Source organism: Malurus melanocephalus, unplaced genomic scaffold (genome assembly GCF_030028575.1).
Source record: "Malurus melanocephalus ecotype Western Australia unplaced genomic scaffold, MMel_1.1 scaffold_1, whole genome shotgun sequence".
NCBI lineage: Eukaryota > Metazoa > Chordata > Aves > Passeriformes > Maluridae > Malurus > Malurus melanocephalus.
The window spans coordinates 8,209,272-8,225,861 of record NW_026623233.1 but is presented as its reverse complement, the minus strand read 5'-3'; the positions used below and the strand labels follow the sequence as shown (position 1 = coordinate 8,225,861).

Below are 16,590 nucleotides of genomic sequence, written 5' to 3'. Positions count from 1 at the left end.
ATGTTGCTATTTTATTGTTAAATATCAGACTATTCTTGGTCAGCACAGTATTATATGGAATAATAAAAAAAAAACTCAGAGGATTTCTGTGTTGAAAAAAGATGCCTGAAGTAAAACCCTGATCAGCATTTATATTGCAGTATTGCAAGAAACCTAAGTCTTTATGAATTGTAAAGTGGCACATTCAGCAGCATGAAGACTATAAATACATCTTTTACATTGATACATTTTATCTACACACATATACATATCTACACACATATATATACACACAAGCACATACATGCACATATATGTGTGTGTGTCTATACATGCTTTCATTTGTGCTGACATGGTCAGCTGCATTTTGATTGCGTCTGGGGTAGGGTYGCTTCTTCATCATTCTTAGGAGCATTTGTCATTTAGGTTTTCTAAACTGCAGCCTCTAAAACAYTAAATTCTGGTATAAAGATTGACTTCAGGGCTCAGCAATTGGAGAATCTGATGATTAACAGCACTTTCCATCGAYGTAATCTGCTGTGCTTAGTGCTTCTGAAAAGTTACACTCTTCATAGCCCCACTACTTCTAAATAATATGGTGCATGGATCAGTTAAAAACCTGTTTTCATATAAGTAAAAATATTTGAGAGGTGGACAGGAATGAATCCAGTATTTTATACATGTACTTAGTTTTGTACTGTTTGTAAGGATGGTGTGCAAAGAACATCTGACAAAGTGAGAATTTTTAAGTGGTTTACATCATACCCTGAAAACTGGCAAGTTTAGCACCACACTTCCTTTAACAAAATTAAAAATACTTATCTGACTCTAAGATTTTTTTTCTCCTGTGCTCCCCTTTCATAGAAAAATTATGTCTTCTTTTTTTTTCTCTTTTAATTAAGCTGGAATAAACACTATGGACTTAAAATATGCTGGATTTCCAGCCCTCATAGGTTTGTCTGAAGGAAGGCTCTTGAYCCACAGTGAAGTTTCAATAGTTTCCTCTGCCTGTAACTGCAATGTTAATTGTGAGAGCTGAAAGTAACCATACAATTACCATTTATTAAAAAAMCATTTAGTGAATAAGAACATTTGTGTTTCATTGTGCACCTGCATAAGAAAAAAGATACTACTTAATTGCCAAGTCTATGTAAACACAGTGATCTTGGTAAAGAATTTGGTTGTGAGGTCAAAATACCCCAGAAAAGAGTTATTCCATTGCACACRTCATTAAAAGGTCAGAAAGGATAAAATAATAGTTTCTTCTGATGTTGTTGTGGTCAGTGAATTGGTCATATCTGCATTCCAGCCTCTAGGAAGCAGAAGAGCATCCTGAAAACACAAGAGAAAAGGGTGGACCAAACCTCCTTCCTCATTGCTGTAAGAGTCCCATTCACTGCATTGACCGAGGTATGTCCTTGGAGAAAGGGTTTTTTGGGGAGAAGAAATTGTAAACTTGGATTTATTTTCCTCATACCTATCCTGTACAATGATTGCTATGTTATTAGTTTACAATGAGSATTTAGCATTGAACACATTTTTTTGCTCACATTCAGATTCTGGCTGTTACAAAAAGATACAGTTCTGCAGAAACCTGATTGTGTGTCACAGAGAAAATGTGTTTTATGCTAACAGCTCTTCAGAGCAGAAACCTCTACAAAACCCTATTTCAAATCATTTAATTTTTATTTACAACTTCACATTCCATGCACTTTTCATTGGGATCTTCTGGGAGAACCTGTAGAARTCACCACTAAAAATACGCAGAGCTGGCAACACAGAGCTGGTGGTTCTCCAATGAAGTCCAATGTCCACAACTCTGCAGCAAATGACAATCTCCAGATTTACCTTCCAGGGAGGCTGGATGAACATTTCACATTAGCCCTTAATGTCAGAGAAGCTGGTGCTGCTGACATTGCAGCTCTCACTGCAACTTGAAGATGTGCTCAAAGTGCTGGAGGCAGTGCCAGATTCTGGGAAACGAAAGGGAGAAAAAAAAAAACAAACGGAAGAAAATATTATGTAGTCATTGTTTTTCWTTACTTTCTTTGATAATAGGAATGTTCAAAGAGACAATCATCACATTTAAAATGAAGAGCCTACCAGAGCTGCTTAAAGATTGAGCTGATTTTGAATTGCCTATGAGTGTCAGCAGATTGCTTGCAGGAATCCAACCTTCTCTACCAGTGCTCAGGTTTTTTACAAACCTAAAAAATATATTAAAAAAAATTAGAAGTCAGATTGCTTCATTTGATGCCTTTGAAAGTTTTCCCTAAACATCTGCCTTCCAAACACAGTTCTGCGTATAAAAATTTCCAAACACAGATCTGCGTACCAAAGTCCATCCTCCCCTTCACGAATCAGTTGAACTAGTTCTCCACTTTTCACTGTAAATTCTTCAGAAACTCCTTTGTCATAATCAGTCACAACTGTATATTTACCAGGAGTCTAAATGCACACAGAGGAAAGAAAACAAATTATTTCTGTTGAGTACTTTCAGGTGTATTGTAGCTTTTGTTATGTAATTATAGTACTTTTCCCTTCTTTCTCATCTACCTACAAGATGAAGATGGTGTATATACTGAGGCAGTAAAATTCTGCTGATTGATTGCATGCAAATTCAATACAAGAATTCTCACACCCTGAAAAACATTCAGTAAAATGTTCCCATTACAACAATTAATTCATACATCTACAGAAAATAAAATCAAAAGAAGAAGAAAACTGGGCAAACTCGTGCCRTGGTGTCTGTGTGGAAGTCAGCTGATGTGGTAGCTGAGCATGGCATTGCTTGATGGCTGTGCCTTGGCACAAATAGCCGTGCCTCGCTGGGCTGTGGGTGTGCAAAGGCACAGAGGGACCTCCCCAAGGTACAAACACAGGCCTGATTTAAGAGAAGGGGTTCTTCTCCACAGYCCTGGGAATCTTTCAAGGCAGAGACTTTCCCACCTGCTAGCTTTAAAAGCATCCCTGCATCCTGCCACACACAATGTTCTGGCATCACTTGCTTAGCTCCATAGGAAAGCATTTCTGGTTACCAGCTTCATCTCGCCTCCCCCTACTCCTCCTCCTCCTCCTCCTTCTTCCTCCGCATCCGATGAATTCAGCGGTTCTTCAGCACTAGACCAGCCATCATTTTCTTCGGATGCATCAAGAGAATGGGATGGTTTGGCCCAACCTTGGGGAATGGACAACAGACAGTTAATTTTGCAGCAGTGAGCCACTGAGGGAGAAATGTTCTCCCCACTGAAAAGCTTGGGAGAAATGTTCTCCCCAGTGAAAAGCTTGTAAGTAATCAACAGAAACAGGAGAAAAACTGTACACAGGCAGGTTATTACAGCCCCTGGGTGAAATTCACTGCTGGCAAAAGTTGGCCTGTTTCCACCTGAGTAAGTGGAGTTGTGGCAATGCAGGGCAGTGAATTTAGCCCTTTGGATTTATATAAAGGAAAATGAATGTCRAGAATGCAAATCCCCAACTGAAAAACAAATATAAATATTTGTATAATATATAAGTATTATACAAGCACGAACAATGGATAGATACTCTTTTTTTCCKTGGGAGGAAGCAGAAAAAAGGAACACACACTTTTTGGGAAAAGCTTGGACACACAGGGTTGTCACCCGAAGTGACCTAAACRGCTTGCTGGAATAAGGGATAGATGAGCATTGCCTTCTTCACACTGTTAAGCACTGAGAGCTATCAAAAAATTCCACACAAGCTCCAAGCACTCTGTACTTCACCTGACAAGGCAGCCCATTATTTAGGAGTGCTCATGGTGACACAAGAATACTTAAGCAATCTGACCTATTTTGGTGTTAAATCACTGCACCAAGCACCTCAACAACAATCTCCCGCCTGTCATTTATTGCTTTTTCCCTCTCAGGGTGAAGCATTTAATTTATTTATAAAGCTGACTCTTATCCAGAGTGCACAAAATCCTCTTCCAAATACAACTACATMAAGTTTTATTAGTGGGATGCTTTACACCGGGTTCAGCAGCTGCTAATAAATGTGTCGAGCTTATAATGAAAAAAGTCATAATAAAAAAGATAAGTATTTGTAAACAAGCTTTTGTTTCAAGCCAAGTAGTAACAATAGTGAAACTCAATGAGAAGAATGAAAGCAAGAACAAACTTTCCATTTTATGTTACTATAAGTTAAATTGAAAAAACACCAGCATTTTTGCTTTTCACTCTCCTGAGGCATTTGTTGCACAGCTGGTCATGCCAGTGCATTAGAAAAAACCTTGAGCAGCATCAGAGTAAAGCCAAAGAAATCATAGAAAGAAATCACAACCAGAGCACGGCAAACAGAGTGGAACTTTTACCTTGCCTATGCTGCTGAGTGACCTGCACAAGATTAGAAGTACTGACCCATTTGGCCCTGTCCAGGGTTAAGAATGAACTTCCATCTGTGAAGAAACTGAGTAATAAATTTCTGCTGTATTCCATGAAAAATTCCTTGGAAGCTTACATCTTCTAGTTGGCTTGTTGGACACAGCTGAAACCATTTCTGTTATTTCTAAGTTAAGAACAAGGCAACAAAAGAAATCTTGGTTTCTCCTAATTGTTCCAAGCTCTCATTAGAAACAGAACCAATGAGTTGCACAAAAGAAAAAGAAAGTGAAATTGCTCTGAATGCCTCTAAACTCATACTCACTGGCCTCTTCATCTGGCACATTTTGGGTAACAGCTCTTGTTCCTCAGCCTCTTTCTTCTCTTATATTGTGCTAAGAGCAGACTGGCCTGATCCTGCCGTACCAGCAATCCTATTCCTCCTTACACAAGCTGGCACTCTACAGTTAACAAGTCAATATAAAAGCCCATCTGATCCTGGGAAAGGAAGTGGTCCCTGTGGTAGTGCKTCTATTAGTAAACTACGGGTACTAAAATTATGCATCCACATTCAATCTGTGTATGTGTATGAAGGGTGGGACTACATCAGAGCTCCCTATAAAGGCAGGAAAGGGAAAAAAAGGGAGTCTTGAGAAAAGACAAGGTTATTCAGAAAGGAGTTTAGATATAATGATGCCAGGAAAACCCAGAATTCATTAACTGCTTCTCCTCAGAAAAAACATCACAGGTTTCTTCAAAGAGCTATGATYGGTTATGATCATGTAATTCTGACACTAATTCATATTCCTTGAGCTCACTTCAGATAAATCAGAGCAATACAGCAGTGAAAGGAAATGAGTGGGAGTCATGTGCTGCACTGGGGCACTGGTGCAGTTTCATCCCAAAATGCCTGGGTCAGCTCGCTACTAATCCCTCTTTGAGCTGGAGAAGGAGAAGAGATAAAGCATCAGAAAAGAGATTGGAAGGTGCAAGACAGAAGGAGGAGTTAATAGATGCTTTAAATTAATTTACTTCGTTTAGCAGTTTCATAAAGTTAGATGCTTCTGGGACAGAAAAACAAATCAGATAAGCCTGTTCCAAGGACACAATAATTTTACTGTAAATTAGCAATGATCAAGGACTCTTCCTGGGAAAATTCCAGCCTCTGTGGAAAAGGCYATAAAACACCCTTTTCCTTCAGATGTTTCTGGGCCCTCAGGATTTCCATGGCACCTGGARATCTCAGAGTTTTGCCTGCTAGCTGCAGAAAAATAACCTTGTAACTCTCATTTCCACCCTTGTTGTGTTTCTGCACATCTCACCCACGATTACATTGCCTGCTGCTGCACCATTTTCCCAACACAGCAGCTGAGCTTGCACAGATTTCCACAGATGAGACAAAGACTTCAGAAAGATGGAGAGCAGGCTGATGGCAGGGCTTGAAACAGCTGCACCTTTAGACTAATATATTCTAAAGGAGATACTGGTGGAAAGAGTTAGGAAGAGAGGGACTGCTCTCCTTGGACCCTCTACTCTCCAGTTAATTAGCCCCARGGATTCATAACCAAACCTTCACCAACAGCCTTGCTGGTTAGAAATATATTGTTCAATTGAAATGCTTTTCCACTGTCTGCTTAGCTGTGAGTTGGGAGGATGGGAGGCAAATTGCTGCAAGGGGTTCAGTTAAGTCATCTGGGATTCTGGGTGGTTAAAGTTGCCTACTATCACAAAGAAAGATGCAACAGAGCTGTGACTGCAGTAATAAATGCAGATCTAAAATGAAAATTCCATGTGACAGTGATCTGGGTTTGGGAATATTTTTGTTCTTTAGAAGTTCAATCCTCTCCACAAGGTGCATAGTGACAGAAGGATTCTCACACATGGAAAACCACGCTAGCACAGCAGCTGGACACCCCTGTAATTCCATTAAACCCCCAGCTTCTGGCCATTTCTTCAATCACAGATCTCTTTCCCACAAGTTAGTCATATGCTATTTCATTTAAAACCCAAGTTAAACATTGACCAGTTGTGCTATCAAAACCAGGATATACAGATCCACTCAGAAAAACACAGCTGATGTCAATACCCCTGCACACAACAGCATCATACAGGTATTCCCAGCACTCTGATGTGACATATTCCATGAGGTATGKGGGGGTACTTGTAGAGTACAAGATGTGGCATCACTGTACCTCTTAAACCAAAAGGAGTTGGGTCACTCACTACTTCATGCCGTTTGGCTTTTTTGTCAGGACTGGTAGGAGAAGCTGCAGGAGGATGAATAGGTAAAAAACACAGAAGAGAGATATTGAAGAACTGGAAAAAAGAGAATAGGTGGATTGCATGCTAAATACCTTTGAGTTTACACTGGAAAACAAGTGGATTTCTGTAATCTAATTTTAGCTACCATTGGTGCATGGCAGCAGAAGGAATTAATTATTTGCAAGTAGTTATTTGAAGATAAATTGACAAATTTATTTCACAGTAATAGATGAAAATATATGCAAACTTTTCTAAATTAACTAGACATCAACTGAATACAATTAATTTCAATTTCAGACAAATATTACCAAATTAAGCAATGATTTTTAYGTAAATCTAGTGCTACAGCAATACCTGGTCCTGTAAGAAGGATCATTGGCAATGTCTGGCTTTTAGCAGAGGAAGATGGAGTTTCTGTCAAGGCAAGCATGGGACATTAGTGCTCACCTCATTAGCATTAGATACACAACCCTAGAGTCTCTCCAGAAGGAACTCAAAGGTAATTGGATTTCAAACAGGCATTCTGGAAAGATGCTTGGGGGGAAAAAAATACCATGCTCTTGAACAAGTGCCATCCTCTTAATGCAATTCAGAGTGTTCAAAGACAGCTCTTCAAAGCAAGAAGTGACTGTACCAGTGTGATTACTTGGCAGGAGGAAGCAAGAAAGGTGTCAGACTCTTATTGCCTGTTTTAGAAAATAAAGAGGCAAAGACCATTTCTGGAAGAGTAGGGAAATTCTTACTTCTTTTTCTATCCAGCAAAATAACATTGTCAGATACATTCTGCTGCAGTTATTTATGCTTTGAGAGTTTTGTTAGCAAGGATGCCAATATAAAAATCCTCTATAAAGCCTTCACAGAATCACCTTGATTCCTTTTTGCCAAGTACAAGTGCATTTGGGRCAGATCCACTGAAGCTAGAAGCAGGCCAGGTGTCCGATCAGAAGACAACTTCCTTCCTCTAGTTTTTCTACAGGAATGGGGCACTACAAACTTGGTCCTTGGCCTTGACAGTGAGATTGGAGGCATTGGAAACTGCACTCCTTCCCTTGCATCTCCACAGCCCTACTTTTCCCCCTCCCACTCTGGCACTGGCTCCTCTTGACATCTCCCTGTCAGAGGCAACGACTAAGGAACCTAGCTTGACCTTGGAAGAACAAGCTAGTGTGTACAATGAAAACCTACCACACTATACACACATACAGGGTGATGCTCCAATTACAGCCTTACACAGAAAACAGTCTAGCCTTTTTTCAAAATTACCTTTCTGACTTTTGAGGCTAGTAAAGCCCTGCAGCGTAAAGCGCTTTTTTGACAGTACAGAGCATTCTGAGGTAGAGCTAGTGTTGTCTACAAAAGAAGAGAGGGACACAGAAAGAAAAGGGAGAAAGCCATGAAAAGATCAGGGCAAAAAGTCATTTGCAGCTGTGCCATTGGACCTGCATGTTAGGATGAGAAAGGACTGAAAGTCCAGGTACAACACAAGTGGCCGGTTGTTCTTGCTGTGCAAGGGCTTGTATTGCCACTGGCTCAATAAATAATGTCTATGATGGAAAAAAAATAAAGAGAAAAAAACAAAACAAAATAACCTTTCTTTAGATCAGGTAATGCCAAGGTTTTTTTTCCAGAGAAAGAGAACCCTGAGAAGCTGGGCAGCCCTAAGAGAAGACCTACTGCAGACTTCTGCCTCGTAACAAACCATTCCCACCTGCTTTTGGCTCCCATCCRTTCAAGATGGCTTTGAGCCTGTCCACACCACACACTGGAATGCAGAAATCAATCCCAAGCTAAGGGCAGATGGGACCAGCATGCTGCAGTGTGGGCAGTGCTTTGTGGGTGGGCTCCCTTAGGGCTGAAAACAGCAAAGCCCTGCTCTTTCAGGAGTCCTGCTGCCTCCCCTGCACTACCGTGGCTACTCTGCCGGTGGATCTGCCTGGCCATCTGCAGTGCAGGCATGCTCCTTGCAATTAAACACCACAACATGCATGGGCACACTCACCTTTGCCTTTCTCAGGGTACTTTGGTGCTACAGTACTGCCACAACCTTCTAGATCAGCTTTCTTCTCCTCCATTTTTTTGGTATTTCTGATGTGGTTTCGTGAGGGACTGTTCATTGGAAGAAAATGAAGACAATCAATCCAGTCACAGGCTGTCTTTTACATACAGATATATAGCCTGAAAACCATTTATTTGTTACTTCCYAGATTGTAGCTTCCAGGACTGAAAAAGTAATTGGTGATTGTGCATTKAAAGACCATGAGAACATATTAATGAGAAACACCTCTCCTAACTAACTGCAATCACACGTACTCTGGCAGTGGGAGCTACYGAAAAGATGGCTCAGGACAACTTCCACTCACTTGCAGCTAACAGGTTCCTCCTGAATGTTCTAGGAAAAAAAGAAGAAAGATACAGGAATAAACTCTGCCTCTCAGAAGCTCTTAATACAGGAATAAATGAGAGACCTTGCAGTAGATTCCCATCACAACTCCATCTGGGAATGGAACAGAGAAAGACACTCCACAAATACGATGTATCTGGGAAATTATCCCTGAGCAATAAGYAGATGCATAAAAGATGCAGGGCAGAGAGCTACCAATATGTATTTGAGCACACACCATATGGATATGAGCACATGGCCTTATGGATAGGTACATATACACATATGAAAAACCAGAGTGAGCAGCAGAGAATTAAAGAGAGGTGTCAGGCAAAGGCAGAACAACAGATGTGAGCAGAAGAATATACAGGTTGGTATGGTGAAGGATGGAAAAAAAGACAAATTCCCAAAAATTGGGACATTGGAGGAATTAACACATTACTTAGGTTAAAAAAACYCCAAAGTAAATTGGAGTAAAAGAATAAGGGAGAGAGAAAAGATACTGACATGAAAAAGACAGAAAGAAAAGTAACATGACATTGGAAAAGGAAGAACAAGTTAATCGAGGTAAAGTAAAAGAACAGGGAAGGAACAAAAAGGCTGCTCCATAAAACTCTCTCATCTGTAGTGTAACATATTAATTAGCTGTTCAGCAAGTGGACACATAATACCATCAGGATTTTGGCTGGTGCAGAAAATGACACCACTGGTGCTGAGTTTAACAGTTCTGTATGTGAATAAACTCCAAGCATTACAGCTTTATAGTAAGAGGAGAATTAACCCAAGAACACAAGGACCAGTATTAAGGGGTAGGAGCAATGAAGAGCTGCAAACCAGATGTATTAATATTTACAAGACAGCCAGGCTGATTTGGCCACATACTTACCTTGCACAAGATGATGCTGGTAGTGGAAGGGGTAAACTCTGTGTTTGTTCCAGTGTCCTGTGTTGACTAGCTTCTGTAATGGAGGAAGAAAAAAGAACTATTAAAATGGATTTGTGTCCTATACTGGAAGATCTACAGGGCAGGATTTGAAGTTCAAAAAGAATATAGATTAAGAAATATATATATATCTCCAAAGTATTTTACCTCTGCATGCCTGTAGTTGACTTGTCAGAACTTTTCTTATTTCATTCACCCAAGTAGCTTTAACTTCAGGGGTTGGTGCCTACCCGAAAATAAATACAATCAGCCATCAAGCACAGAATAGCTATTACACAAATACATGCATGCCAAAGCATAGCCTCAGAGGAATCCTTCAACAGGGACTGACAAAGCTCCCTCYCTAGTCCTTCCATGAACAGAAACTGGTTGTAGGAACTGGCATAGGCTGAGGCAGAGGCTCTGCATGGTTACAGTCAAACCCCATCTCCCAAGCTAYCCACCACTCCAGTGACAACTACAATAATGGTATAGACAATATCCTCTTTAAGACAGGATTATTTTTACCCCCAGAAGACTCTTCCATTGAAATACAATAAGAAAATACCTTATGAATTAATCTGATGGTGGTTTGGTTCAGGTTTTCTTTTTTTCCCCTACATTTTCTCATCATACTCTATTAGTGATATAACAGAAAAAATAAACCTCCAGATCTTCTTAGTCTTCTTAAGGTTTGACTACTACTCCCCCTTTCTCGCTCTCTTTTTTTTTTTTTTAAATACGGCGCCATGTTATTTACCTGGATAATGTAAACTTCTTCCCTCGCATTATACCAAATCTCAAATTTTTTTGCATCACCTTTGACATTTTCTGTGATTCCAACTGCAGCCATCTGGAAGCAAAAAGAAGAGAAGCTGACCTACTGCTATGCAATTATGTTAAAAACAGAAGYAGGAGGCTACTGGTATTCTTTAGTACCTTATTTCTGAAAAGGAAAACCCCATCTGGCTTCTCACACAAGGAAAAGAATAGCTAACAAGATGTGATCTGCATGTTGGAGACAAGAGATTTAGTGCTTTGTATCAGTCTGGCTACCTCTGAGGGAAGAAGGTTTTAGGTACATTATACTGAGACTGACCTGTAAAATGTYACTTTTAAAATCCAAACCACCAAATCCTACTTGTTTTTCACATAGCCCTGCTCTAGGTTTTCTGTGTGATTAATGCAAGTGCCATTCAGCTGCACAGAGAGCAACACCAAATGACAACAGACCTGCAGCACCACCCAGGTTTGTCTGACAGAGTGGAGTTCCCAGTACAACGCTGCAACACAGGTTTGCAGAGATAAAACTAGAAGGTTGTATTGTTACAGGCAAAGCGCTCAGTACTTTGACCTTCAGGAGTGATCAGTGTCTTACRTTTAAGGAGTGTTTGTAGCTATAAGAAGGTGCTTTCTCATATCCCTCTCCATTTTCTTCTCGCTTTTTACAGAACAGCACTGCTTTCTCGTGGAGGAAGAGGTGTCGCTGCATTGGCTTGAAGCGTGCCAAATCTTTCACTTTTGTGTGACCCTTTTTATGATCAGTCCAGACATTGAAGGATCCCTGCATTAAAAGCTTGCCCAGCTCATTCAGGTTTCCCTGGAACAAAAAAWCACCAGTGTAATTACAGAGATAATATCAGATTAAAATATGAACTCTGAGCAGGTCATTACAAGTCTGTTGTTCCCAATAATCTCTCATATCAGTGTTTATGCTGGATTTGGAAATGCAATAAAAATAAAGTTAGTGTTGAATTTTTGCATGTAATTTTCACTGGCTAACACTCTTCAGGCAGGATTTTACAGCTGAGAGTACCAGTAGCAGAGATACAGAGAACTAACTACACACAGAGAGAGGGAAGCACAATACACATCTTTGGTTTTTTGGTTTTTTTTCCCCCAAACGCTGCTTCAAATGTGCTTACGTAGTGTTTTGTGTTTTCTTATGTTTTGGGAACTGAAAATTTTGGGTGTAGTTCTTCACATAGACATAAAAACTTAGTAGCAACTCGCATTTGGTTGTAGCCTAAACCAGACTCTTCATGACAGTTTTCAGTTTCTCACTGTCAATCAATAAGATCAAAGAAAAAAAAACTTAGGTAGACAGGAAAATATTAGTCATGGCAGGAAAATGTAAAAGGAGTATAAAGACAAGCCTTTTCCATTATTTTCATTACACAATTAAGTTTAAAGGCATGTTTTGGAAAAACGCTCTTCTCATTATTAGTACATAGTATTGGGTGTGCTGGACATGTATCTAAGAAATGAAAWTAAAGCTAAAAGTAAGCAAAAATATTGCTACTCACATCATAGCCTGTAATGGCTATCTGGTGCATAGAATCATTAACTGCTTTAAGAATGCCCAGTATAGAAGTCAGTGCTTCCTGAAGATCCTCAGCACCTTCACAGTTCTTACTGTACTTCAGCATTTCCTGCGTGGAAGGGAATGACAACACACTACTTAGTTTTTTGAAAGAGTAGCAACCAGGAATGTTGGARTTTTAACACTGAATTTTAGGCAAGGAGGTTGGAACGAGATGATCTTTAAGGTTCCTTCCAATGCAAATCATTCTATGATTCTGTGATTTTAAAGTTAGCAAAGTAAAGCTTTATAATATATATAGTTAGTTCAATACAGGAACTCAACAGACCCTAATGATTTACTTCTCATCTCTGCTGCTAATTAGCCCAATATATTTTATTCATCTTGAGGTTTTGTAAGCTCTAGGTAAGCATTTTACAAGACTAACTTCACAAACATTTTTTTCATGCCAATTGCAAAAAACCAAAACCAAACCAGAAATCCTCAAATGAAAGGACAGGGTTTTTTTTTTTTTCTTTTCATTTGCCACTTTCTAGAAGTAAACAAAAGAAACATAGTCAAATTTAATTTACTCTTTTAATTATGGAAAGACCTGGGATGTTAGTAACAGATTTAAATACTGCACTGAGTATTGTCKACACATTTAAAAAGGAATCCCTTCTCTAGGGAAGCTGCATCTTCCAATTTGATACAGATAAACCCAGGYGCAAGTTMATGTAGAACTCYTCRGACTTCACAGTATGAAAATAARSTTTTAYTCATGTAATGGACTTTAGGAGGTGAAGATATTTARGTCAAAAACCTTTATAATTCTCTCTTTACACGAGTCTAACATAATTAATTCTTTAAAGGCTGTTAACACCTCAGTTTTAACTCAAGAGTAAATCTGGATCAAGATAAATTTTTAAGCTACTGTTAAATACAATTATGTTTTGTGAGAAATATTTCTTAGTTCAAACATGGAAAAATGTTATGCATTATTTTAAATAGATTTATTATAGTATATTGCTTTTWTTTAGCTCTCTCAGAATAGCACATTTAAGTGAATCACAACAGCGTCCTCCCTATACAATGCTCTCTGTCAAGTGCATTTCCCAGAGCCCAGCAAGGCAAGTTCCTGCAATAYGGGAGGGGTGACTATAACTCAAGAGTAACAAGTACTTCTGATACTCTATCTTCTTTGTTTCAACGTTTTCTTGGACTTTCTATTTTCCCCTCAGCAACTTTTCACCTTTTCAGCTGAAATCTAAGGGCAAAAGTAGTTATACAAGATGTCTCTGTATAACATTTGCTTATTAGGAGTTTTTTGCTTGAAAGAAAAAAGAMCTGCCAGACTGGGATTTGTGTGTTTCCATTTATTCACCTGTTCACTAACTTTTAGGTTTCTCTCCAGCAAGCTGAGAGAAGCAGCATTTAAAAACCAAATGCACAAAATGGGCTTAGCATTATAGCTTAGTAACACATACCTTTAGTAATAATTGGTACTTGGTTATTCTTTGAACRGGTTTCAGCAAGTATGAGTCCAAACTGAGCTTGTGGTCGAGTTTCCTTTGACATTCCTGTAATCAGTTTTGGATTTCATCAGGACACTAATCAATCTTTGTGTTACTTGTTCTTGAAAAGATTCAGTTAAAATAAACCAAACAAAAAAACCCCAGACCCCAGCAAAATCAAAGYCACCATTATTTTAGGGATTCAAGCAAGCTTACCTGAAAGAAYACAGAGTCTGAAAACTGCCTCCACAAACTTTCAGATCGAGGTTTATTTTGACAGTATTTTTCATAAATCTGGAAGTCTTCCATCTGGAATTGGGGAGACAAGCAAAAAGTTAGTAAATTGTTGTGACTTTAATAGACAAATTTCATAATAATTTTTTTCATTATCAAGAATGCTATGAAAAAAAACCCAACAACAAAAATGGAATCATTGTTTTTTGCTTGGGATGCCTCAAGGAATTGCAAAATCACTGATTTCAAAATGGCTACTAATTTGGTACTTGCACAATAAAATATTTCTGCTATTTTTTGCTTCAGTTGAATGTTAAACACCTTATGAAAAAGCACATGTTAAATTTACAAATATATTTCTACTACAATATGAAAAATATCTCTGTGAGTGCCCAGCCATTAGACCCACTGTGCAACTTTTTTTTAAAAAAGACTTTGTCCTCTTTCTTTATTTTTATTTCATAAATATGTTTGTCACTGGGAGTCACACTAGGGTAAACCAAGCAGTTTGTTCCTCCTTGTAACTTCAGAAACTAAATAGCATGACTTCAGTACTTGCTGGATGTGAAAGGAAATAAAGACTGTAGAAAACGTCATAGTAACTACAGATATAAAATAAAGACCAGATAGGAAATCAACAGGCACAGAAGTAACTCCATCCCTCAGTTTTAGGAAACAGCTTCTCCATGGATGTAGTCAATAAATAGAAGAGGGAGGGAAGGCTCCTCCCAGGAGCTTTAGAGCATCAAGAGGCAGCACCAACAGAGACTGATTTCCATATGCACATTCTTAGCCTTTAGTATACTACAGGTGAGACTCATTGTTTAGCACATCCCCAATTAAAAAAGTTTAATTTTGTCACAGCTTTTTATTTTCAGAATAAAAATGYTTTGGACTTACTCTGTTGAGGTGTTCTCTTTAAAGAAAACAGAAAAGAACAACCACAACAATCCAATAAAGAAATCTAACCAAGTAATCCAACCATTTTTAGTGATGTCAAACAATGCAGTGCATGACACCTCTTCACACTTTCCTAACYGCCACTTTAAAGCAGCAGCTTTCTTAATTGTGCTTCACAGGGGAAAACACCTCCAGCTCTTCAATTAACAMCTACATTCTCAACCTATCAAACGCTCAGGACAAACAAAGGGGATGTGGTGGCAATTACTACATGAGAATCACTCCCAGGTGTTAGAGTCCTACAGGGCTTGTGAACAAAGTGCCAGCAAAAGGCCACACATACCTGATCCAGAAAGCACCGTCCYACTAGTTCTGGGTATTCTACATAGGTTTCTAGTTCTCTCAAGAATATTCTATGAGGAAGAAAATTTTCTTAGAGCACACATTAAAGAAAGCTGTCATAATCACACTGTTGCAATTAGTTTTCTAAATTTTTGAAAATGGAGTTGTAATTCCATGCTACAAAACTAAACATATAAAAAAAATTATGTTAAAAAAAAAAATTAAAAAAATCTTCTAGATTATGTACTTTAAAAGGGATAGCAAATTAGAACAAATATTCTGACCAATTTCTTTTGGCTTACTGTTGCTACAACTGAAATAAAAAATAGGGCTGGGTAAGGAAGGAGGATTTGGYTTCCTTGCCTTATGTATTCAGCAGCAGGGTTTGTACAGTTTAAAGTGTTTGGGTTTTGCTTCCAAATACTACCAAATACCACAAATCAACCAACCCAAAACCCACCTTCCCAAATCTAAAAAGAAACACACATAAAAAATAAAAAAAAAAAATAAAAAAAAAAATCAGTGGCAAAACTTTCGTTCTAGTTTTGCCTGAATAAGCAGCAACTAATTAATATGCTTAACTTCTCTTGAAAACCAATTTCTCTTTCCTATAAATGTAAATATTATCTAAATATTATCCTATGAAGGAATACCTCTCTAACAGCAAGGATTCAAACTTCAGAAAGGAAACCCAATATAAATTTTAATATATATACATATGTGTTTTTTATAGGAAATATATAATGTGTTCTGTAGAWATACAAAATTAATCATGCTCAAGCAGATGTAAGAGTTGAGAATTTGTGGTTAAGAACAATAATTCACTTTCTATRACAAAAGTAATAATAAAAAAAMCSAAACACAAATGAAATGTRCTTTAACTATATTGTAACCAAATCCAAATATTCTAATATCTTGCTTCAGAAAGAGGACCACAATGCAAAATTCTACCTGCGTACCGCAAATACAGTTTCATACAACTTTGCTCATCTTTTATAGATATTTTGCTTTTCCTCCTCTATGCAATACAATGTTGACATGCCAGATAGACAAGTAGAACTCAGTAAGGATCATTCAGCAATTTAAAGCAGATTAAAATATGAAGTGAAGAAAGAATCACATCCAAAAGGCTTTTAGAAGTAAATGTAAATCCTCACCTGTTGTGAAAGTGATAAATTTCTTCCATATTCCCAAACAAGATATCCTTCTTATTTTGCAGTTCTGGTGAGATGAGATGAGCCATTAAGGGGTTGTCCATCTCTGCAGCATAACCCTGCAACACAGGAGAGAGGCACAATGACTATCCCCCTTCACTTGTGGTACTTCTYTCTCTACCAAGGCAGTCTGCCTTCAGGCTGACAGACAAGAAAGAGCTCAGAATRAATCATGAAAGCTCAATAAAAATTCTGGTTTTCCAT

The 16,590-nt window shown here is 38.4% G+C and overlaps 1 protein-coding gene across 15 annotated transcripts in view; it reads right to left on the bottom strand.

Moving 5' to 3' along the window:
* Positions 1 to 855: 855 nt before the first annotated feature.
* MCF2L (MCF.2 cell line derived transforming sequence like) overlaps positions 856 to 16,590 on the bottom strand; it is a 150,434-nt gene continuing 134,699 nt past the window's right edge. For 9 of the 15 annotated variants that reach the window (XM_057390406.1, XM_057390503.1, XM_057390398.1 and 6 more), the window contains 16 exons: positions 16,330 to 16,445; positions 15,174 to 15,243; positions 13,913 to 14,005; positions 13,670 to 13,762; positions 12,187 to 12,312; positions 11,259 to 11,480; positions 10,641 to 10,733; positions 10,049 to 10,127; positions 9,845 to 9,917; positions 8,578 to 8,684; positions 6,933 to 6,992; positions 6,509 to 6,583; positions 3,018 to 3,157; positions 2,315 to 2,427; positions 2,083 to 2,186; positions 856 to 1,952 (listed from right to left, as the gene is read on the bottom strand). In XM_057390406.1, the coding sequence (XP_057246389.1) occupies positions 1,858 to 1,952; positions 2,083 to 2,186; positions 2,315 to 2,427; positions 3,018 to 3,157; positions 6,509 to 6,583; positions 6,933 to 6,992; positions 8,578 to 8,684; positions 9,845 to 9,917; positions 10,049 to 10,127; positions 10,641 to 10,733; positions 11,259 to 11,480; positions 12,187 to 12,312; positions 13,670 to 13,762; positions 13,913 to 14,005; positions 15,174 to 15,243; positions 16,330 to 16,445 (1,659 nt within the window). In that variant the 3' untranslated portion in view covers positions 856 to 1,857. Of the gene's footprint in view, positions 1,953 to 2,082; positions 2,187 to 2,314; positions 2,428 to 3,017; positions 3,158 to 6,508; positions 6,584 to 6,932; positions 6,993 to 7,841; positions 7,929 to 8,577; positions 8,685 to 9,844; positions 9,918 to 10,048; positions 10,128 to 10,640; positions 10,734 to 11,258; positions 11,481 to 12,186; positions 12,313 to 13,669; positions 13,763 to 13,912; positions 14,006 to 15,173; positions 15,244 to 16,329; positions 16,446 to 16,590 lie in introns of those variants that run through there. The other 6 variants (XM_057390441.1, XM_057390485.1, XM_057390476.1 and 3 more) reach the window with 4 other exon arrangements.